The sequence below is a fragment of the Protomyctophum bolini genome (assembly GCF_963924005.1).
Source record: "Protomyctophum bolini genome assembly, chromosome: 13".
In the NCBI taxonomy this organism is placed as follows: domain Eukaryota; kingdom Metazoa; phylum Chordata; class Actinopteri; order Myctophiformes; family Myctophidae; genus Protomyctophum; species Protomyctophum bolini.
In genome coordinates, this window is record NC_137874.1 from 34,228,717 (window position 1) to 34,253,050 (window position 24,334).

A 24,334-nucleotide genomic window follows, 5' to 3' on the forward strand; every position below is an offset into this window, starting at 1 on the left:
GGCGGAACTTGTAACAGCCATTAAGAAGCATTAAGCAGTGATTGTGCCACAGCTCAGACAGGCCGGATTAACAGAATGCACTTTGAGCTTCTTAAGCCAGCCCACAATGGCAGTCAAACACGGTCCAAGAAAAAGAGAAAGGGGCTTACTGCCTGGATGAGCGCGCCTGCCGCTATAGGACTTAGTCAAAATGTCAGAACCACAACATGTGGCACATCACAAGTTCGCAACCTATCACGCCTTTTGTCTCATTGTGTCCATTGTTGGGAAGCTGCCGGTGTTTGTTTTTCCGTGGCCGTCCATGGTGAGCTGAATGGTAAATAATGACGAGGGGAACGTGGCTGGCAGCCAGCAGAGATGATAGAAATACTCTTTTTACTGAAGTTACAGTATACCAGTACCACAATATAACTAGTACGTTTTGTATTAATAATTTTAAAAAATCTGTAAAAACAACTAGTAACTAACGATGTCAAATAATTATAGTGGAGTAAAAAGTACCTCCTGAGATGTAGTGTAGTGAAAGTATCAACAACTGTATAAGTAACTGTAAAAGTATCTCAGAACTATACTTCAGCACGGCGCTTGGATAAATGTACTTAGTTGTTTTATACCACTGGGAGCGAGGGAGGGAGGGAGAGAGGGAGGGAGGGAGGGAGGGAGGGAGCGAGAGAGGGAGGGAGGGAGAGAGGGAGGGAGAGAGAGAGGGAGGGAGCGAGGGAGGGAGGGAGCGAGGGAGCGCGCAAGGGAGGGATGGAGTGATGGGGATAAACGAGCGGAAGAGGCAGACAAACAAGCATCGGTGGGATGGTTGCCGCCGGACGTTGCGGCTAAGCGTTTAATCTCCCGCGCTGGGAGAATACAAACGATCTGGTAATCGTCCCCGACCTTGACACCCGACAACAAGGTCGGGGGGGGGGAGGGGGGGGGGGGGGGGGGGCTGCTTTGCATTTCCCACCGCTGCTCTCATACAGAGACACAATGCGGAACAACAATTAGTGAACGGGATGTTACAAGAAAAGTGTGCCCCTCCCACCACCACCACCACTCATCCGTCCCCCCGTGCCCTGGAGGAGTGTTACCTGCCCTCCCTCCCTCCCTCCCTCCCGCTCGCGGAGGAGTCGTACTTCATTATGATGGAGGAGCAGTCAATCCCCCCAAGCCGGGTCAGCACACGCACAGCAGGGAGTGCTCTGCTGTGTGTGTGTGTGTGTGTGTGTGTGTGTGTGTGTGTGTGTGTGTGTGTGTGTGTGTGTGTGAGAGAGAGACGTTTTTATTACTATACTTATAAGGGCCCAATGTCCCAGTCTGCAGTTTTTCAGGGGCAATAGTCCCTCCTATACGTCCAGCTTTTTGTGTGTGTGCAAACACTTTGTCCTATAACACAAACATTAAATGCCATGACAATGAATAGACAATTGTGAGTGTTTGTGTAAACACAAACATTGCATAACACAAACATTGAAGACGAAGGTGAGGACGCAAATTCTGATTTGCCGGTATGATATGATGTACGATGATACTTCACAGGGGTGTGATTTTTTCGGCTATTTCCGATTCTGTCCTAAAATGTGGAAGTATTGTAATTCAAACGTCTGTGTGTCTATGTACTATGCACTCTGTGTGTCTATGTGCGAGTGTTTTTCTGTGAATGCGTATGTGTTTTTGTTTGTGTGCGTGCCGTGCACGCGTGGGGTTAATTTGCATGTGTTTTTCTGTGCCTGCATGTGTTTTTTGTTTGTGTGTGTGTGCACGCCTGCATGCGTGTGCACAATGCTCTTTGTTTTCCCGCGCGTCTCCGTGAGACGGCCCTGTAATCTCCTTTTATGCAATTAAAGGACTTTTGTCCTCAACGGCGCATTACCTCCATTATTCGATATGCTCGGAGTTGAGATATGATTACACTCGAGGCAAATTCAATTTCTGCTTTCAGCAGTTTGATTATGAAAGTCTGAACTGAGGTCCATGAGTTAAGCCAGTGTGTTTTTCAGCCGCGCGTCCTCACAGTGATAATAGAACTGACCCCTTCTCAGCATCTTAAGTGACTCAAAACCTCAAAACGGTATCATACCCAGAGACAGGGCGGGGACGTCTGTCTTCCACCGGAATCGAAGAGAGACCCCTCGATTGTTAACCAGCTCTGAGTGTTTCGTGTGTGCGTGAGTGTGTGCGTGCATGCGTGCGTGTTTGTGTGTATACTAAACTCTTGCGATTTTGTCTAGTTTACTCATATTATCTCAATAAAATCAGTCAAACATTTTAGCCTGCCTGTCTGTCCTTTATACAATTATACTTTTACTGGTTGCTATGACGATTATTAAGGATTGTGAGGGCTTTGATTTCACACTAAACTAATCTGAGCTTTCTGTTATTGATTGCGACACGGCAAATGTCTGTGCTGCGTGGCGTGCCTGCCTGTGTGCGTGCATGCCTGCGTGAGTGCATGTGTGTGTGGCTGTGTGCGTGTGTGAGTGCATGTGTGCGTGGCTGCGTGCATGCGTGCCTGCATGCGTGCGTAAGACTGTGGAAGGAGACATTAAGGTCAACAGGGAAAGTTGAAGGAAATGTAATTACGGTGTCTTCTAAAGGCAAATAACCCCCACCAGCAAATATTATACAATGTACAACACAGTATCTGCAAATGAAATGTCAGCTAATATGAATCTATGTGTGCCTTGAAAACCAAGATTCCAATCTGTAACGTTATCTACGAGCACAACGTGGAGAGTGTCAATACATTTGACCCAGTAGTGCGCGTACTGCGGAGGGGAGCCGTTGATGCTCAAATGGATCATTTTGTCATTTGGTCATTTTAACGTCTACTCTGCATGGCCAGACAGTTTTTATGTTGCTTTATTCAATATTTAGATGTTTGGTTTTATTCATATTTTTTATCAGACACGCCCCTCTCCTACATGTATATGAACCCATTCAACACCAAACTCCATGTTAACCACACCTCCCTGGTTCTGGTGACTGATTTTTGCCTAATTGTCTTCAATTCATTCTACAAATTCAGAATTCAAAAATCTAGAATCATCACGAATGTGCTACACATTCCGTGCTCATCCAATCAAATCATCACTATGTGGTACACACAAACACACAAAACTGGCGAATCAAATCATCACAAAATGAATGTGATGATAACACACAAACACACAAATCTGGCCAAGCAAATCATCACAAATGTGATAACACACAAACACACAAAACTGGCCAATCAAATCATCACAAATGTGTTGCACACAAACACACAAAGCCAGCCATAGGAGGGGCTAACGCCCCCTCAAAAATCCCCCCACCCCCATGTCCCCCGTATAAATTGGGCCTCAGATCTCACCAGGAGCAGGGGGTCCGGCCCCAGATCACGGCCGGAGATCAATCCAAGGTGGAGAGTCTGCAAGGCTCAGCAGCTTTCTGCCCTGCTCTAAGTGCAAATAGATTCAATCAGGAGGGGGGCGCAGGGGGTCCGAGTCACTGAGACGGGAATCAGTGCTGATGGTGTGTGTGTGTGTGTGTGTGTGTGTGTGTGCTGGGAGGGTGATGACAAGGGCTAGAAGCATTAACAGAGTGTGGTGTGTGTGTGTGTGTGTGTGTGTGTGTGTGTGTGTGTGTGTGTGTGTGTGTGTGTTCTGGAGTGTTGACAAGGCCGGGCTAGAAGCACTAACAAAGGATTGTGAGGATTTGTGCGTGGGGTGTGTGTGCGTGTGTGCGTGCGTGCATGAGTGTGTTGCGTGCCCACATGCTGTGAATGTGTGTGCACATGCAGGTGCTGAGAGGTGCTAATAAGAACACCTCAGAGGTTGAGTGCTATGTTCTATTTAAAAGAGGAAGCTTTTGCTCATTAACACCACACTTGTATAGCTGGTACAACTGCTGCCGGTCCAAGTGGAACTTTAACTTTTCTCAATCTATTGCAGCAAGGCTGCATTGAGCCTTGCTAATTTACTCACTTATACCCGTGCGTGTGGTGTATATTTAATTTGTCTTGCACTCTTGTTGTACGGTAATTGTATTTCCCCCTCGGTTTGTGTTCTCGTGTATTTTCTCTTGTATTCTGTCTCTTTTAGAAGTCCAGCATATTATAATTTATATGTTTGCTTTTAGCCTCAGTATACAGCCAGAATCTAAACATGTATATAATCCCTGCAAACTTCATCGTATGATGGAAACGTTTGAACATATTGTCTTGGGAAGATGAACCCTACTGATTTGGGTTATACCACATTGTCAGGCCATAATGTCAATTTTGATCTCAGAATATTTTGGGCAGATGTGCCCAGAAGTGGCAAGTCTGAAAGCATTGTCTTGGTGACTCTTTCACTACGAAAATCTTTCTCTCTCTCTCTCTCTCTCTCTCTCTCTCTCTCTCTCTCTCTCTCTTTCTCTCTTTCTCTGGGGGCATTTCTACTTCTAGCTCACAATCAGATTGAATTTCAAATCACAATGCCATGAACATGATAGTGATTATCATTATGAAGGACTATAGCAGCACTCGGTCAAAAGAGAGTGCTGAATTTCACTTCCATTCATTCTGAGTAACATTATGCTTCCACCCCCGGCTAATAATTTGTCTCGTGTGATCATGGCTCGCAGACCCTTTTTTTAAATTAACTAAATATCCTTTTTTTCACTTTTACTTTTTTTTTTACTTTTTAATATAAATGTTCCAATATAGTGAACATAACACATTAGCTTATAAATGTGGTATTGCATGACAGTTGATGATTAATTCATAACATATTGAGCTGTAAGGTTTGGGTAACCCTGGCATACAGTATACACACACACACACACACACACACACACACACACACACACACACACACACACACACAATATAATGTATCTCTTCCCAATATCTGTTAACATTCCAATAAACCAATGGTTTTCAATGTATTTGCCATTTGAGCCACGTGCCACCATTTGATGAGATATTGCCTCTCAGACCCCAAACCCCCGAAAAAAAATCTAAATAATTCTTATACATTCTCTAATCGTGTAGACTTCTTGAAAATGAACTGATGCAGATGCTTAAGAATAATTGTACTCCTGAGAGCGTGAAATGACGTTGATTCAAATGATAAATAATGTCACGCTCTCAAGAATGATAAAGATCTAATAAGGGTCCATTTGGTTACCAACTCAACACTTACCCTAGGACCACCTGGAGCCCCCTCAAGGACCACTGGTGGTCCCCGTACCACCGGTTGAGAACCACTGCAATAAACAAATTAATTAATAATTCTCTCTCTCTCTCTCCAGCTGTGACGACAGTGCCCCCCTCCTCCTCCTCCTCCTCCTCTGACCCGGACGGGGGTCCGTGCAGGCGGACGTACTGCGGGCGCGGGCGCCAGTGCGTGGTGCTGGCGGCAACGGGCCGCGCAGAGTGCGTGTGCCAGCGGCGCTGCCGGCCCTCCTTCGTACCGGCGTGCGGCTCGGACGGCCGCTTCTACGAGAACCACTGCGAGGTGTACCGCACCGCCTGCCTGGAGAAGAGACGCATCTACGTGGTGCACGGCAAGGACTGCTTCTTCAAAGGTAGGAGGAGGACCCCCTGAGACGCACACACGCACGCACGCACAGTGGCACTGGAGCTGACAATATACACAATGTGCACTCTCCCCAATCCTCCGTTTGGGTGTGTGTGTGTGTATAGAAACATTCAGAAACGGGTCTCATGGTCGCAGCTTATGTATTTCCTGTAGGCGGAGCCGACATAGCTGCGGGGTAAACCCCTCGTCTATATATATCGGCTCTGTTGTAATTGAAAGCAATCGTATGAACGCACCTATACTGCTTGTACAATACCTGTACCTGTACTGCTTGCTATATTGCATTTCTATGGTAAAGACGTGATTCATTTAGCCCAGGGAGCCTCGTGTTTCCAACGTTGCTTTTCTGGTCATCTCAAAAAGAAAATAGGTCAACTTTTTTGCGAATGAGCACCGCTCAGCAATGTCACTTTCCTATGCACAGAGGATTCCAGAGTACAGGCTTCTCGCTGACTATAGCCTGGGCACCCTGCAGACTTTAGTTTTACAGGCTTCTCGCTGACTATAGCCTCGGCACCCTGCAGACTTTAGTTTTAGTTCGCATTCGGCTCAAAAGGAAAAGCCTGCATGGGGAAACCTGTTGGAAAATCTGGCATAGGAAGTGGGAGTCGGCTTGTATTCCACTAACCAATAACATTGCAGAGGGGCCAAATTTGGTGACGTCAGTGTTCTCTGTTGTTTTCTACCGGGGAGGAGGGGGGGGCTCAGATCAGTGAACCAATAGGATCCGCCGCCTGTTTTAGACTGGCGGCACCTCTAGACCAGAAATCACACAGGCTGGGGCAGGCTACTCGCTGACAGTGCAATTGTAGTACTCTGGACATTATCTCGCTCCGTTAGTTTAAAAAAAATGTGTAGAGAGACAGAGAGAGAGAGGCAGAGAGAGAGGCAGAGGCAGAACACCCATATAGACTCCCTTCCTCTCTCGCTGCCTCTCACCGTGACCCCGGCTGACCTCTGCTCATGTGTACACAAGTCAAGCAGCAAGCCTAGCTGGGGCTCATAGCCCAGAGTTTATCCTGCTCACGACAAGTGCAAAGTGTTTGTGTCAGAGTTAATGGCCTCAGCCAGAGAGCTGGCCACGGGTTAGCAAGCAATAAGACGGGGGTTGATGGGAGGGCAGTGGAAGGCGCTGGGCGGATTCCACGGCTAATGCAATAACCACCGGCGACAACACAAAGAGATAAACAAAGATGATGCGAGCAGTCGGAGCAGTCGCAAACACTAAGACACTTGAACCTGAACAGACATCATCATGGATGGATGGATGGATGGATGGATGGATGGATGGATGGATGGGAGAGACAGATGTACAGAAAAGGCGGAATGGAAAACAAGAAAAGGCTAAAGGGAGGGAATGAGAAAGATCAGAAAGATGTCTCCGCAGAATTACTAGCACCATCTTATGTACCTTTCAAAAACAAAGCTTTGTACATGCTGTACAATGGACACAATATAAACAATGAAGTTAAAACAAGATATAATAGTGTAATAATGCAAAAAGTACACTTAGATATGAAGACCGGAAGGAAGGGGGTGTGCGTGCATGCGTGTGTGATGGTATAGACTGTAAGACTCGTCTCCTAACCCCAGGAGGAATGTGGATATAGTGTTGCTTTGTATTAAGCCCTAGAGAGACGCATTATAATTCCCCTGTCTGGCGGGTGTCTGTCTGTAGAGGCAGCGGTGGCCGAGTGGATTGCGGAGCGGTCTAGATACCGGAAGGTCGCCAGTTCGAATCAGCGATCCGACACGTTAAAATTACCACCGTTGAAGTGCCCTTGGACAAGGCATTGAACCTCTACCATGAAATGTTCCATGTGGGCCTGGCTGTAAACAAGTATCTGATGCTTAGTCCAGTTACCCTTGGTAAACTTGATTTACCAGAAAGCATTTCTTCTTCTTCTTCTGTCTGGCGGGTGTCTGTCTGGCGAGTGTCTGGCGGGTGTCTGGCGGGTGTCTTTAAAGGCATGGCGGTGCAGCTGTGGCGGTGTACGGCAGCGGTCCACAATCAATCTGTCACAGTGGTGGCATTAGAGGAACCCCCTGCCGTGCTCGCCATGCTATCCAGCACTATGCCTCCACTCTGCCACTTTGCAGGCATCAGGCGGAAATGAAAGCTATTTAATTTAATTTTGGCTCAGACGGACAGGCGGTTCTTTCCAAATGGTTTTAAAAAGGGGGACATGACTCTAATCACAGCCACCAGTCGGAACAGGGTCGATCCCACAGAGTTTTCATCCGAGGAGATATATATTTTTAAAGTGTTAGTTATTTAAGTTTTGCCAATTTTAGAGACACATCTTGAAAAGGATCATGGTTAGGATTTGCTTTTTACACTGACTTAATGTGTGTGACTTAGTCTGCTCTGAAGAAGGCTGTTTGCCCAAAACGCATCAGCGTTCTCCAATAAACATGAGACATTGCATCTGAGCCAGCTTTTTCCACTTAGTTGGTTTATGAGTTAAGTTGTGTTATAAGCTGAGCATCCACTGCCGTAACCAAGGGCAGTTTCCAGAGGAAGCGCACCTGTTTTCCGTTTCTTTAGTGTGTGAGTGTCAGTGTGAGTGTGAGTGTGTGTGCACGTGCAAGCGCGCATGCGTGCGTGCGAAACGGCCAGCACTCTCCCAACAGTCTGCTGTCACCCAGGCGGATATGTTGATCTGACCCCCCATTCCACAGCACCTGCGTTCGCCCATAGTCTGCTGTCACCAGTCACCCAGGCGGATGCGTGCACGCGACCTCAATTAGAGCTGTGCGTTTGGGTGCCGCTCTGTGTGCTGAATATTTATCTCGTTTGCTCCGCTGCATGTTAATGCTTTAGAAGAGTGGCTGTCAACCAGTGGTCCAGGGACCACCAGTGGTCCTTGAGGGGGTTCCAGGTGGTCCTCAGCTAAATGATGGAGAATGGACCCTTCTAGATCTTGAACTCTTGAGAGCGTAAAATGAAACGAAATGGACCCTTTACGCTCTCAAGCATTTGCCTGTTATCTTCCCTAATGTTACCATATCAATACAGCATGGAATTGTGGGCAAACTAATTTCCAACAATATCAGAATATTCTTTAGTGTTGCGTCTGTGAGGCTAAATGTCATCAAATGGTGGTCCGTGGCTCAAATGCCGAATAATGAACGGGCCTTGATATGAATAGGGTTGGAAACCACTATAGGACACTGACTGTGTGTTCTGCCCACAGAATGAGCAAACCAATGCATGTCTTTGTTTTTAGCAAATTCAACCGAGCTCAGAAAATGATTGCATGGCGTGATGGTTGTATAGTTTCTGTCGACTCGTTCTCTGTGTCGGTATACTTTCCGGATAAAAAATGGCAAAAATAATACTATTGCGGATCTATAGTCACAATCACACAGCTGATCTATATTTGGCGCAACACGATCATTCTACCAAGACAGTATAAAATAGTGGCATGTTGAAGTGGCTTTAAAGATACATGCCACATTAGCAAAACAACAACAACAGCAACACAGTGAACCCATGCCATAATAAACACCATCACTGTTTAATATTCTAGATTCTTAACCCATTTTGGCGGGAACCCTTTTTGGTGCATTATGTTTAGTTTAGTTTAGTTTATTAGTTTGTTTTTTCTTTCCATACAAAACATTCTTAGTTCATCAGTTTTTTTCATTTTCTTATTCTGGAAAAAAAAAAAGGTATAGACTGAAGCCTAGGCTTATTACGTCTACCCTTTGGTCCATTAAATTAAAAAATTACAAATGTAAAAATATATGTGCATCCCTTTTACAGGTCCTCAAACAACATTTCTACTGAACAGTGCAATATTCATGTTTCTTTTCAATCAATTTCTTTTTTTTTTTTTTTTTTCTCTCTTCTTCTTTCTGAATAAACAAGCAAAAACAAAAACAAACAAAAAAGAACAATATGCTAATAAAAGTCACAGTAGTAACATGAAGTAGTAGTTCCTTTACTCTGTATAGCTATTTAATACTTTTTTTTTGAATACCTTCTTAAATTTATCCTTAGCTACACAGTCTTTCAATTCCTCATCACATCTGTTCCACAGCTTCACTCCCTTTATCGTTATACAATTACTTCTCACGTTGATCCTTTCTTTTTTTTGTTTAAACATACATTTACCTCTGAGTGAATAACAGCTCTCTCTCATTGTGAACAACCCTTGGATACAGTCTGGAAGTGTTTTCATTTTGGCTCTAAGCAGTATCTCTAATGTTTTAAATTCAACTAAATCCTTAAATTTCAGCGTACGACATTTAATAAATAATTCATTGGTGGGGTGAATATAATCAACCCCATTTATGATCCTTATGATGTTATGTTGTGCTTTAGCTATTGAAAAATAGCAGATCTACAAGCTCATAGGTCTGCTATTTTTGAAAAATCGAAGAACGACTGACAATAGAAACATAGCTTTTTCAGAAAACTGTCAGGATGTAGAAGACATTTTTAGAATCTGATCTCAGGTCAAAATGGGTTAATATTCTAGATTCTTAAAATGCATGATGCAGTTTTGGGGTTACAGCAGCATGTTCCATGGAGAAATAAATCATCCAGAACATTTATATTTCTGCTAGAACGGAATACCAAACGGACCAAACGGAAAGGATGGAGGCAACAATCCGAGTGGTTTATAGTACTCTGCATACGATGTGGCGAAACAAGAAGCGATCGAAGACGTGTAGAAACGCATTGGCATTCTTATGACAAATGTTTCTTTATCTGCATTGCTTCACATCACTCGTTTGCAATTAACTGATTGATTTTATAATTGTTTTGCATCGGCTTGGCAGACGATTGCACAACTGTGTGTGTGTGTGTGTGTGTGTGTGTGTGCAAAAGCCTCCGTTGTGAGAGAAATGTCCACACTAGCCACAGCGCAGAGACCTGGGGGTCTACAAACAACAGGGTCCGACATACTGTCAACAGATGTTGCATTCCATCACTCTCAAAGTGACTGCACAGGAGATGCCAATACTTGGTGTGTGTGTGTGTGTGTGTGTGTGTGTGTGTGTGTGTGTGTGTGTGTGTGTGTGTGTGTGTGTGTGTGTGTGTGTGTGTGTGTGTGTGTGTGTGTGTGTGTGTGTGTGTGTGTGTGTGTGTGTGTGTGTGTGTGTGTGAACACGCCCATGCATGCTGTTTGTATTGTGGATAATCACAGTAAACCGGTCTTATTTATTTATTTATTCATCGAATTTCTTTCATTGATCAGTTTATCTTCGAAGGAAAATTGGTCCCCCAGGGATGGATGGATGGATGGATGGTTGGATGGATAAATAAATATGAAAAGAAACATGAAATAAATGATGAGGTTTGATATGGATTTGGTCACAGGCCAGTAAGCGAATTAATCACAACAACACAATCTCTGGACTCAAACATTGCATTTTTACTATACCAGATTCACGAACAGCTTTATCTCTCATTATTCTATCTAACCAAGTGATTTTGTCTAACTTTTGTAAAATGTTATGGAAACATATTCGCCTATAACGACATGGCAACAATAGGGACACCAGGTTGAAAAATGGTGTAGATCTCCTATGATGTAGAAGACATTAGAATCTGGTGTCGGGTCTTAAATGGGTAAAGCGATGTTGTGCCTCATTGTAAATTCAACCCATACGACGATTGTTCCCTAGTTCCCTCTCTACACACAGAGACGATTGTTCCCTCGTTCCCTCTCTACACACACAGAGACGATTGTTCCCTCGTTCCCTCTCTACACACAGAGACGTACAGTGATTGTTCCCTAGTTCCCTCTCTACACACAGAGAGACGTACAGCATTGTTCCCTAGTTCCCTCTCTATACACAGACAGACGTACAGCATTGTTCCCTAGTTCCCTCTCTACACACAGAGAGACCCTAGTTCCCTCTCTACACACAGAGAGACGTACAGTGATTCCTGATTGTTCCCTAGTTCCCTCTCTACACACAGAGAGACGTACAGTGATTCCTGATTGTTCCCTAGTTCCCTCTCTACACACAGAGAGACGTACAGTGCTTCCTGATTGTTCCCTAGTTCCCTCTCTACACACAGAGAGACGTACAGTGATTGTTCCCTAGTTCCCTCTCTACACACAGAGAGACGTACAGTGATTGTTCCCTAGTTCCCTCTCTACACACAGAGAGACGTACAGTGCTTCCTGATTGTTCCCTAGTTCCCTCTCTACACACAGAGAGACGATTGTTCCCTAGTTCCCTCTCTACACACAGAGAGACGTACAGTGCTTCCTCTGCACTTGACGCTCTATTTCCCGCTGGTTTGTGTTTCGGGCGTTAAAGTCTAAGTGTGTTGACTGAACATCCTTAATGTGGATTTGATATGCACGGCAGTGTCTGTCTGCCGGGACTCCTTCCCCACTTTAATGTGACATGACTGAACGTGACCTTACATCCACTGAGTGTGTGGATTTGTGGGACGTGTGTGTGTGACTGTGTGTGTGTGTGTGTGTGTGTGTGTGTCTGTGTGTGTGTGTGTGTGTGTGTGTGTGTGTGTGTGTGTGTGTGTGTGTGTGTGTGTGTGCGCGTGTGCACGCGCACATGAGTGTCTGTGCGTGTGTACGCGCACATGAGTGTCTGTGTGTACGTAATAGTATACGTGTGCACACTGCATTGAGATGTCACCATACGCTTCCAGACAAATGGAGCTTGGCTTTCTGTTTTAGCACCAGTACATGTTCCATAATCATAGTAATTGTGGTTTTAATGGCACACGGCAAAAACCCTCAGTGTTGTTCATTTATGCTGAGAGTTTCCATGTGTTGTAGCCTGAGCTGGAAAATGAATGGGAGAGTGATAGAAGATGATTCAGTATTTAATACAGAGTCAGAGAACTGCCTCATAGAGAATATTTTTCCGCCGGTGAAAAGAAATCCCTTTCTGGCCAAAAAGTACCGTTTAGTAACGTGTGGTGGGGGGCTCAGAGTGAGTCCACTAAGGAAAGTAGGCTTTCTAATGACACAACCCGCCTTTGTTTTGGTGAGTAGCAAAAATTAAATTTAAATACGCTAAAGAGGAGAGGCTGGTCTGAGTTCCATGTAAGTAGCATAGCCAATGCAGGGCAGAATCATAGAAGCATTGGCTATATGGACCAGAGCTAAGTAGCCTGTATCCTTGTAAGAAAACAGGAGGAGGCCAAGCATAGAGGTCATATACTTTGACTCCGGGTTTAAGTAGTTAACTGGCCAACCATTAAACAGCAGACACTACATTAGTGGAGTGCAGTGGCGTGTTGCAGTGTGCAGTACAAGCTGGGTGACCACCAGCAGTCCACACCTCGACCCACTACACCCGTCATCAACCAATCGAAGGCATGATGAAGTGATCCCTCTATACAGGCAATGTGTTGGTGCTGAGCATGCAGGTTGTGCTGATGAGTGATAGTACAGCAGTGGAGGAGCTAATGATTTGCTATAAAGCTCTGTTGATCCACATAGTAACCTGCTGTTTAATATCGAAGTACTAACAGGCAACTGGGACACATGTTCAGTGGCGGTGAGACCTGCGTGCGTGCGTGCGTGTGTGCATGCGTGCGTGCACTGCAACAATAGACAATTTGACATTGCAGATGAGCACCTAAAGTACAAAGGAGGCATGAATACACTTTGTTTTTATTTTATTTTTAAATCTTTCCACCAAATAATGAATAAATGAACAAAAATCTAACAAACCAAAACCAAAACGCACAGACACAAAGTAAAAACAACAATGCAAATTCCCCATAGAATGCTCCATGTTGGCCACTACTTAATAATTCCTGTACTTGAATATACAAATGTAATACATGAGGTCCTTCCTTACCCCCAGAGCCATGACTAATCGGACCCTTTGTGTTCTGCAATATTCTGAATTGTTTAATAACGTGTTACGTGTACTGTAATCCTATCTGACAGTCTTTGTTCCAAGGCTAGGAAATGTTTCAGTCTGATCCAAGCCACTATAATGACTTCCATTATAAAGTTAAATCTTGAAAACTAAAATGGCACACTGGCAGCATGCACAAGAAATGTGGTGCTGAATGGTCCATCAAGTGGCTGGCAAGATTAGCTCCAGTTAAACACACACACACACACACACGCACACACACGCACACGCACACGCACACATGGCTAGCCTCCTACAGAAGAAAATACAAAAAAAGGTATTAAGCAGGTGGTGTTTGGGATTATGACCAATTGCATGGCAATCAAGGCCTCGGAAAAGAGGATGATTCCATGGGGGCCGCATGCAGAGCAGGTGCACACCTTCAGAGCAACCAACGTGCAAGAAGTTCTCTCATTTTTGGGGGGTTGGAAGTCTCTTTGAAAGTTGTACTTACTACTTAGGTGCAGTACATGAGTAAATACTAATACTCTCCACCACTGCCAATGTGTGCTGGCTGCTGTTTCCCACTCGGTGTTGAGCCGCTGCCCACAGACACCCACCCAGGCCCTTCCATCCTCTCTCTCTCTCTCTCTCTCTCTCTCTCTCTCTCCTCTGGAAGCCTCACAGTGCATAACTGACACGAGCACGGACCGCTGACATGATGAGGTGCCGTCAGGACATCTGTGTGGACGTGCACGGAGTGACCGGAGGGCGGATGTTGGCCGGAACAAGTGCTTTTTAGTTCGCCATATTCCAGGCTGATATGCGAGTCCTCCAAATCAGCACTGAGAGCCTTCATTAAAAAGAAACATCAAATGCAGCAGCCAGAAAACTCTCTCTAAACCAAATTCCCCGAATTGGCTGTGGACTCCCATTTGAAAATATCATGGGGGATAAAAGAAAAACATGTTTCAAAATAAGTAGCCCAAAAAATTAATTAGGGCTTTTGTTTAAACATTTTCTCATTTTGCTGGGTACCCCGGTCCGCTTTTGAAAGTGTTCTCTGTATTAGATCAACAGCTTCAACAGGCTTCCTGTTCACAGATGGCACAGTTTGTCAATGTGGGAATTAGCAGAACAGTGCAGTGCGGTGTCAGGCTCTTTACGGGACAGAGAAGTTAGAGAACGAATACAAAATGCCATTTCAACCAATTCAACAAGCCACCTAATCTTGTGTTCAGTCTAAAATTTCAATTTGTTAAAGAGCAAGTGAGAAGAAAAGGGTCCCGCAACGTTTCGGTCTAAACGACCTTCATCAGGTATCTCTAAAGAGCAAGTAAAAGTAAATAAATACATATTCTGGAATCTTCCAGAAATGCCCTGCCATTACCTCGACAGGTGGAATGATGCAGCCTAATTTCAAATGGCACCAAATTCTGACTGCATGACCACACAATTGATCAGTCCATTCTGTACGGTCATTTGACCCAAATGTAACATTTGTACACTCTCAGAGTGAAATAAACACTTATTTATTCCGTGTGTGTGTGTGTGTGTGTCTGTGTGTGTGTGTGTGTGTGTGTGTGTGTGTGTGTGTGTGTGTGTGTGTGTGTGTGTGTGTGTGTGTGCGCGCACACACACTGCGCCTGCCCTTCTGGTTCATGTTAAATGGTCCCCATCCATTTTACTGCCACCCATTTGCACCACATCAGTCACCGCAAAGTCACCATGACATGTGTTCTAAATGCCTGCCATTTACCTAAACTGTGCCAGTGGACTTCATGTTAAAAGTTGTACAGGTCACTTAACCAAAAAGAAAAAGCCTGAGATCAGAACTTCCCCGTCCAACTTTCTCTTTGGCCAATCAGGACTCGCCGTGGGTTTGGGGCGGCGCTGGGCAACCAGGTGTGACAACACACACACACACGCACGCACTCAAACACACACACGCACGTGCATGCAAGAGCGAGTGAACCTCCCTCCAGGCCTCCCCTTGACAGGCCTTTATTTGTTACAGTGTGCTTATTAACGAGGGCTCTAACCATCCCCATCTTTCTTATCGTTGCGTGTTCATTCCCCCCCCCCCCCCCCCCCCCCATCACGCCTCTCCTTCTCTCTTCTCAGCTCGTTAAAGTTGATTCCCTCCCTGCAGATTCATTAGGTCGGATGCATTTTTTGCTGGTCGGGGAAAAAAATCCCCCCACAAAAAAGGAACGATGCCCTGTCCCAGATAGAAAGGTCCCCTTGGTCTGGCGCTGGTCCCCTGCCTCGTAAACACTGGCCTCTCCCCTATGAAAACACAAGGCTCTTGTCGGTCACGGGTGCATGCTCTCCAGCTGTGGCAGTACGCGTGCTGGGGACACTGTCAAGGGTACTGCGGCAGCAGAATGTGTGTGTGTGTGTGTGTGTGTGTGTGTGTGTGTGCATGGTGTACCTTCCCCTCGGCCAGGCCGAGAGCCAGGCATGGGCCCCCTCGGCGGCCCCTCGGAGCCATTTAACGTCTTAACAAACCTTCAAGGTTCAAGGTTTTCTTTGTTGTTAGACATTGTGTATGGGTAATACATAAGAGTGGGTCCTCCCGGTTGGTGGGGTGGGGGGGATAGCAGCGCTTCCCAAGTTTATTTGCATTTGTCCTGGCTTGTATGTTCATTACTGTGCGTCTGATTGTGCGTCTAAATAGCTAATTGTTTATTTAGCTATTTAGCAATGCCAGCGTAGTCTTGTGACCTTCTAATTGTTTGTAGGCTAAAGGTGGCTCATAGTGGCTCAGGGGTAATTGAGTGGCCGGTAGAGTGGCCAGTTCCCAGTTCGATCCGGGGCTCACCCCAGAGTCGTGTCGAAGTGTCTTTGAGCAACACTCTGAACCCCTAATTGCTCCCAATGTGAAGTTGGTGCCTTGGCAATTGGCATGCATGGTTTCCTCCGCCATCGGTGTATAAATGTAACAATTTAGAAATAAAGAAAAATACAACCTGCATTGCTAATGTGAAGGATGGCAGTTCCTAAGCTTCCTTAAAGCTTCCGTCGGTAATGGTATGGTACCAGTGAAGGTGTGTCCTAAAGTGTCCCAAGTGGGCGTGGCTTTATCTGGCTAGTTCCCTAGACTAGAATAGAAACTGGCAGTATTTTACGGCTGGAGTTGAGACTCATTGATTTAGACCACAGCTTGGGCAGTTTGGTACATTTTCACTCATGCAGGACTTGCCTAGGGCTACTGTAGCCTACAATTTAAACAACATGGAGGACTTGCCTATAGGGCTACTGTAGCCTACAATTTAAACAACATGGAGGACTTGCCTATAGGGCTACTGTAGCCTACAATTTAAACAACATGGAGGACTTGCCTAGGGCTACTGTAGCCTACAATTTAAACAACATGGAGGACTTGCCTAGAGCTACTGCATGTAGCCTACAATTTAAACAACATGTAGGACTTGCTTAGGGCTACTGTAGCCTACAATTTAAACAACATGGCCACCACACAGTTTGTCACTGTGTAGTACGTTATCTTTTCCTGTGTGGCTAATACTTGATTAGTAACTACAATCAATCAGGTGATTGCTCACTACTGTAAATGCATGTTCATTTGAACTTGTCTATCTGTCTGTCAGTCTGTCTGTCAAAGGCAATCATGCATTTTGTCAATTGATGATGATGGCCTGTTTAAGCAGGACCATTTGCTTATTGATCTCTCTTGATTCATGCTAACATTCCAAGGGCATTTTAACGATTAAGATCTTACAAATTGCATCTGTAACGTTTCATGTAATTGAAAGTACTGCGCAGCTTGTCCTGATCCATAGCCTGTCCTAGCCTGGCCTGTGTGCCAACCAACGAATGCCTTTATTCATCACTTCTGTTCCCCATCACAGGCTGCCAGTGGTAGACGCTTAACTAACTAACTATACACTCATTTGAGTACTGTTACTTAAAATATTAAAGACTTAAATATTACCCCCTAAAACATGAGCATCAGGTATTAGGATTATACTATATTTTCAAAGTTCAATAAACTCATGTCAACGCACCCATACACAAAATCAAACTTAAAAACTTCCGTTGTGACAGAACCATACTACTGTATAATCTCTTCTGAAGAGGCATGCTTATTTACGACTAAGAGACTTTGACATGTGTGTGTCTCGGTGTTGAGTCATTGGGTCTATAATCCCACTGCAACACAACGTATTAGCATTATGGTAAGCACTATGAGTTTAACTGTCGCTGACAAAAGTCTGTGCTCATAAGTCATCTAATTTTGTTTGGATAAATTGCAAACTGCAGCCACCGGCTTGTAATTCTACCCTTCTGTCTATTTATTTCTCTCTCTCTCTCTCTCTCTCTCTCTCTCCCCCTTCCTCCTCTCTCTGCCCTCCATATTTATTTCTGCAATAATTACTCCATCCCCTTAATGTTGTGTTTGTCAAAGCTATCCACCAGCAAGCCATTAGCCATCCGTCTGTCTGTCTGGTTGTGTTTAAAGGTGGTGTTTTTCCTTGGGGGCTCTCCATTTGCACGGTTTTTATTGCCTTTTATATCATTTGTATTATTATTATATTATATAATAACACCACTTGTTAAAAGCACTTGGCAGCCACCTCAGAACAAGTATCAAGTTAGGAAGTGACAAAACACATTAATTTTTCCCATCCCCTTGAATTCACTTTCAATCAATTTAATGGCTTTGTAAATGGAAAATACATGCCGGGGGCCAATGTATGACTGCATGGTCCAACTTCTAAAACTTTGCTTATCAAACATAATAAAATGTTTCTTTTACAGAGCCGGTATCCAATTGCCAATAGATGAGATGAGTTATAAATATGTCACCTCAGTCGCTGGTGTTTTAGCGAGCTGTAGAGAAGCTTTTACTGTTTGGCCTGTGTGACTCTTTCTTATACAGTAGGTGGTTTGCTGGCTTTTAAGCAAAGCGTACCCACAAGAGCATGTTACCGTTAAATGCAATAAACTGTCCGTCTAACAGTTTAACAGAATGTTAATGTTGTGCTATGTAACAACAAAAAACAAAAATCTCCCCTTTGGGTGCAGCTGCTATTGTCTAAAGGAAGATCCAGTCTTGATTGTATATAATTCACTCTTTCTCAATCCATCCCTGTCTCCCTACTCTGAATGAATTTTTATTTTCGTGTCTTGTCCTTTAAGACCCATCCCTTACGGGATTATAAGACACCAACAACATAAATAAACAATATCTGTATGTCACGTTTCCAATTTCTCTCTATATTTGTCCCTCTCTCTATCTATGTGACTGTTTTCTTTGACTGTATGGTGTGTATCTATTCCCCCCCTCCCCCCCCAACACACACACACACACACACACACACACACACACCCCTATCTTTTGCCCTCTTTTTTTCCCTTATGCCCCCAATACGGTGCAGACAGGGATTTGACCGACTCTGTCAAGCTTCTCTCTCCATTCTACGCTCTGTGGTAAATTGGTTCAGAGATTAAGAAGAGAGAGTGAGAGAAAAAGCCCACCGGTTTTTTAAGCATCACCTCCAGGCACAGATATATACCTGTGGTATGAAATTCATATACTATATATACCGTATATACCTCCGTATATATTTTCTATCTTCTACGTAAATGAGGTGAATTTAAAAAAGAAAAATGCCCCGAAGATGAGGCTTATACCTTGAATGTAAGCAGACATGAAGCCAAACCTGTGCCACTATGCTTTCATCTCCAATATTTCATTCCGAAATGTCCAGACGGCTCTATAAAAGTAAAACATATAAATACTTTATCCTCACTCTGCGTTTATGGACGAAATCGTTACTCTAGAGGGGGGAAAAAAAGACACAATCAAAGCTAGATGTAGAAACCCATTAAAGTGATTTATCAGAACCAAACCACAGTCGCTGCCAGGCCAAAAAAATAAAATAAAATAAAAATAAAAGAGTGATTGAAGTCACCTTGCCCCACATAATCACACCACTCATAACACAGTCGGTCTGATCTAACCTGATTAATCATTAAAACACCATTTCACTCCAAGTGAAGACGGTGCAATCATCCAAAACTCATTTGGGTGTAGCCTGTGATGGAAACAGATTGGCCGGAATAATTCCCTTTCAAATAGGGCTCCTTATGGGCCGCTCTAGGCATGACGTTATATCGAGCAGTTCCCACTAAATCACAACGTTGATTTCATAATCAGAACTTTCTTCAAAGATATCGGACTCTCTGTCGAAAACTATGTCGGCGTGTGGCTATTTTTATGCTCTACAATCTTCTGTAATCACTGGTCAATTTGGATCGTAATGGCGGCAGATCACAGACAGTGCTTTTCTTGGTCCACGGGCATTATTGTGCCTGGGCGTGGGTTATCTCAGGCTGAATTACCATAGGTCACATTCATGGAATCAGTGGAAATGGCAAATGTGGAAATGTCGTTTCACAGCCCAGCTCCACAGCTCCGTCACCCCGGCTCCAGCGCTCTGTCGCTCTGTTTTTTTAATCTCTCTCTCTCTCTGCCTGTCTCTGTCTCTCTCTCACACTGACCTTGCTGGGGACAGATAGATAAATAACTCCTCCGCTGTCCTGTCTAATGGGAGCTGTCAGATCACATTTCCGCTCTACCAGCTGAAGAGTTTGACCAGAGGGCAAAGAACAAACACAGACTGGCAACTGGTACAAATCAATGCACTTGACTGACTGACTGACTGGCTGGCTGGCTGGCTGACTGACTGACTGACTGACTGGCTGGCTGGCTGGCTGGCTGGCTGGCTGGTTGACTGACTGACTGACTGACTCTCTGCAGTCCTTAGATAACCCCAATCTACTCATTACACCTGTAACTCCCCAAATCGTCTCCAAAAATGTCACGGCAAGGAAAGGCACCTTTGTACTATACATAGCAACGATTCCCAACCTGTGGGAGCCCACTGGTGGGCTGTGACAATAATGTGTGTAGGCCCCCACCAGCCACCACAACTCTAAAACCATGAAAAATCCAATACCGATAAATAGGAACTTAAAGTATACTACGTTATAATACCAGCCAAAGTTGATATTATGACTTTATATATTTGTAATTACTTACATGAGAGGGGAGAGGGTGGTTTCCTCCCAACATCAATGATATGCTAAAAAATAAAGCCAATTCAAATAATGAGAACAAAGTTACTTAAATTAATCAAAAGGCTTAGGGTTTAGTCTTCAGATTCAGTGCACACTGAATCCACACCAATTGCTCAGCCTAATAATCATGTTTAATCTGAACTGGGCTACTTATCTATTTTAGGACGTGTGACATTTTCCAGATGAGGTATTTCTGTTCTCTAACAATGTAGGAAGCATGCTCCTGTTTAAGCCAACCATTTTGTCTTCCACCGTGGATCTGGGTTTGATTGAGCCATTCTGCATTCTGCATTATTTTCTTTTTTTGAATCATTCATTGGCTGCTCATATAGAAATGTATTTTCATTGGCTGCTCATATAGAAATGTATTTTCATTGGCTTCTCCTACTACTTGCAGAGACAATGCTGATATAAATGTGATTAATAATGACATGCTATTGTTATGGGAAAATACCTCACCTGCCGTCTGTAACGACGTGGTTATTAGCCTTTTTCTGGGCCAAGTAAAGTCTGTAGAGACTGTATTGATTAATCTAATCATGTTTTATATTATTTTATCCATCGCTGTCTGCCAAACCAGGCAACTCCACCCGTTTAGACATGTTTATATAAATCAGTGCTATTGATCACCCTTTGCATCTGCGTGTTGGTTAAAAAATATATTGAACCAATGAAAAGTATTAAAAAGCGCTTCGGACAAAACTCCACTTGAGCTCTGACTTCAGAGATATCTAAAATATTTTTTTTATATTGTCAATATCACAGAACTACGCATTGCAAAGCAAAATATGTCTTTATAAGCAATTAAAGGTATAAGTGCAACGATTTGCAGATGCATTCTAGTATTTCCAACACTACTCCACTGCATCTCGGATCCAAATATTGTACTTTTACTACACTACACTTATTTCTATTTGACAGCTTTAGTTACTGTAGATTTGGATTATTATTGCAAAACATACATTACTCACTTCAGCCCTATACATTTTGGCCAATTGAAAATAGCAGATCTACAAGCTCACAATGCGTCGCATTGGGGCACATTGTGAGATTGTAGTATTTGAAAACTTGTACTTTTACTCAAGTACATTTTGAATTCTGGACTTTTAGTATTTCTATATTGCAGTATTTATACTTTAACTATAAGTAAAACATTTCAGTACTTTCTCCACCACTGATTATTACACAGCTCGGTTGAATGCTTGATTCTGACGGTTCAATTTCAGAATTCAGTGGCGTGTTATTTTTCATTAACGGAAAACTAACAGGCCGCTGCTGTCAATAACAGACCGCTACAGAGTTAATGCACCTTAATAAAATCAATCAGTCAATCCGCGGTGGTTGGTTGCTTATCCAACAAGGCAGGCAGCCATGTAAACAAACAGATGATGCCATTTTATACAGCTAAACTCTACACTAAAGAAATGTTTTATGAGAAGACTTGAGGTGACAAGCAGTCTATTGCAGAATATTGAATCTTCTCTAAGTGGGGTCTGGGTCCTTGGCGGTGGGGGGGGGTGACCCGGGGGTCCCCAGCTAATTTTGTTAATATAGCGTCACAATCATTTGAACCACTTAAACCATACTATATACTTTGGCTATTCAAAAATAGCAGATATACAAGCTTACTAGATCTGCTATTTTAGAAAAGATAGTGAGGATTTGTTTGTATAGAGTATATTTTTAAAGCGAACATTTTAACTAAAATCCATGGTTCTGTTATCATTGTGGGGGTCCTTGACTTGAAAAGTGTTAGATTGACTGATATACGTATGTGTATTTTTCTTTATCGTAAGCATTAAATGTATTACACGGGATAATGAATGGTGAATGAATCAGGTTATTATTGAGACATAAACCCCATTCACCCACATTGGTTTACTCTGCCATACAGATTCAGAAATAAACCCCTTCACCCTGTCATCATTGCTTTACTCTGCCATACAGATTCAGAAATAAACCCCTTCACCCTGTCATCATTGCTTTACTCTGCCATACAGATTCAGAAATAAACCCCTTCACCCTGTCATCATTGCTTTACTCTGCCATACAGATTCAGAAATAAACCCCTTCACCCTGTCATCATTGCTTTACTCTGCCATACAGATTCAGAAATAAACCCCTTCACCCTGTCATCATTGCTTTACTCTGCCATACAGATTCAGAAATAAACCCCTTCACCCACATTGCTTTACTCTGCCATACAGATTCGTTCGTTATATAAAAAAGCAGATTGCAGGCAGCTTTAAGGCCGGCCCATTCATTGTGGTGTGGAGAAAGTTATTCTGCAGTGATGATCATATATTTCTTCAGTGTTCCTTTGAAAGAGTGTAATGGTATCGGTCAACTTCAAGGTTTCCTGATGGAATAATTTTTTCTTTTTCTTTTTTTTAAAGAAATGACTTCACATCAAAGTGCTCACGCACAGTGTTTTCTTCACTTGGAATTAAAAAATGTATTTATTGGAAACGTTTGTGTACACATACCTTCATCAGGTTACCTTATCTGGACATTATTTATAGAGAAAAAGTTATACTCCTTACATCCAACTTGATGGAAGCGATACGAACCGGCCGATATTACCGTGCTTTGAACCTCAAAAGCTTTAAAGTAGAGCTGCAATTAAAGCTTCAAAGTGGAACAAAACAAGTGGAATGTGTGATATTTGGGTGCTGCCAGGGGAAAGCAAGGCCCCCAGTAAGGCTTTTTAACGTTGAAGCTGCCACTAGCTGCTGTGTAACAGCCCAGCTGGACCTCAAATTTGAGGTCTAATGCTCCTGTTTGGTCTCTATCCTTGTATTACTCTATGGGGGAAAATATTACCGGTGGTATCACCAAAAGCATTAGGGTTCGTCCTCCATGGAGCATGAATGTGCACAAAACATTCCATGGCAAACCAGACAGTATTATTACTTTATTTTTGTCTGCAAGTGGACATTTTGGCTTCAGTGTATGTGTGGCGCTGCAGGAAAGGCCTTGGGCGTCATCAAAAACAGTATAGGGTTATCCTAGGTTAGCAGGGAGTATGACACTCCATGGTAAATTACACTTCAATCCAGCCAGTATATTCTTCAAGATTGTCTTCTTTGGGGCCGGAGAGTTTAACCGATATTCCCATCCTTATGCCATATTTAGACGTAGCTGCACAGCCACGTTACACACTCAAAACAGCAGAGCTACAAGCTCACGCTGAGCTGTTACAGATGGTGTGCTTTCTCTCTGTGTGACACTGGCACGGTAGTAGCGCGCAACTAATAGCTTTATTTAGCTGCTCGCAGGCCTCCAAATATTATGCCATGCAGTCGGGAGTACGCTGTAGCGTTTGAGCCAGCGACAAACCACATTCACGACACTTTATTCTGAGCAAAAACAAAGCATTCTTTGTACAGCAACATGATCATTGTTTGATGTACGGGCGCGTTGAAGTTTGGGTCCCGGTCGGTTCTTTCTCATTAACATGCAAATGATGATTGGAGTGTGTGGTATGGGGGATGTGGGGCCTTGTCGCTGATGGATATTGTTTCTAATGAATGAGTCAACACACTCCAAGTGAATTACTCACAGCAGGGCAGGGCCGGCAGTGGCGGAAAGTAACTTAGTACATGTACTTAAGTACTGTACAGCTTCTGAGGTATTTTTACTTGACTGGAGTATTTCACATTTTCAGTACTTTTACTACAATTCAGAGGCAAATATTCATTGTAAATTTTACTCCACTACATTTATTTCATTCGACCTGACCATTCGACCTGAGCAGTCGCATTCCCAGGAGCTCTCTCCAACCAAGAACCGGTAGCTATGTTTTCAACTTGTTCCGCCTTTTACCTATTCTTCATCCTATGGATTACGGACGCATGCTTTAA

The 24,334-nt window shown here is 43.7% G+C and overlaps 1 protein-coding gene across 1 annotated transcript in view; it reads left to right on the forward strand.

The window, feature by feature from the left end:
• The window catches only part of fstl4 (follistatin-like 4), a gene marked incomplete at its 3' end in the record, with an annotated part of 280,325 nt that overhangs the window by 86,971 nt on the left and 169,020 nt on the right, over positions 1-24,334 (forward strand). The window contains exon 3 of the mRNA XM_080779497.1: positions 5,269-5,544. Within this exon, the coding sequence (XP_080635623.1) occupies positions 5,269-5,544 (276 nt within the window). The remainder of the gene's footprint in view (positions 1-5,268; positions 5,545-24,334) is intronic.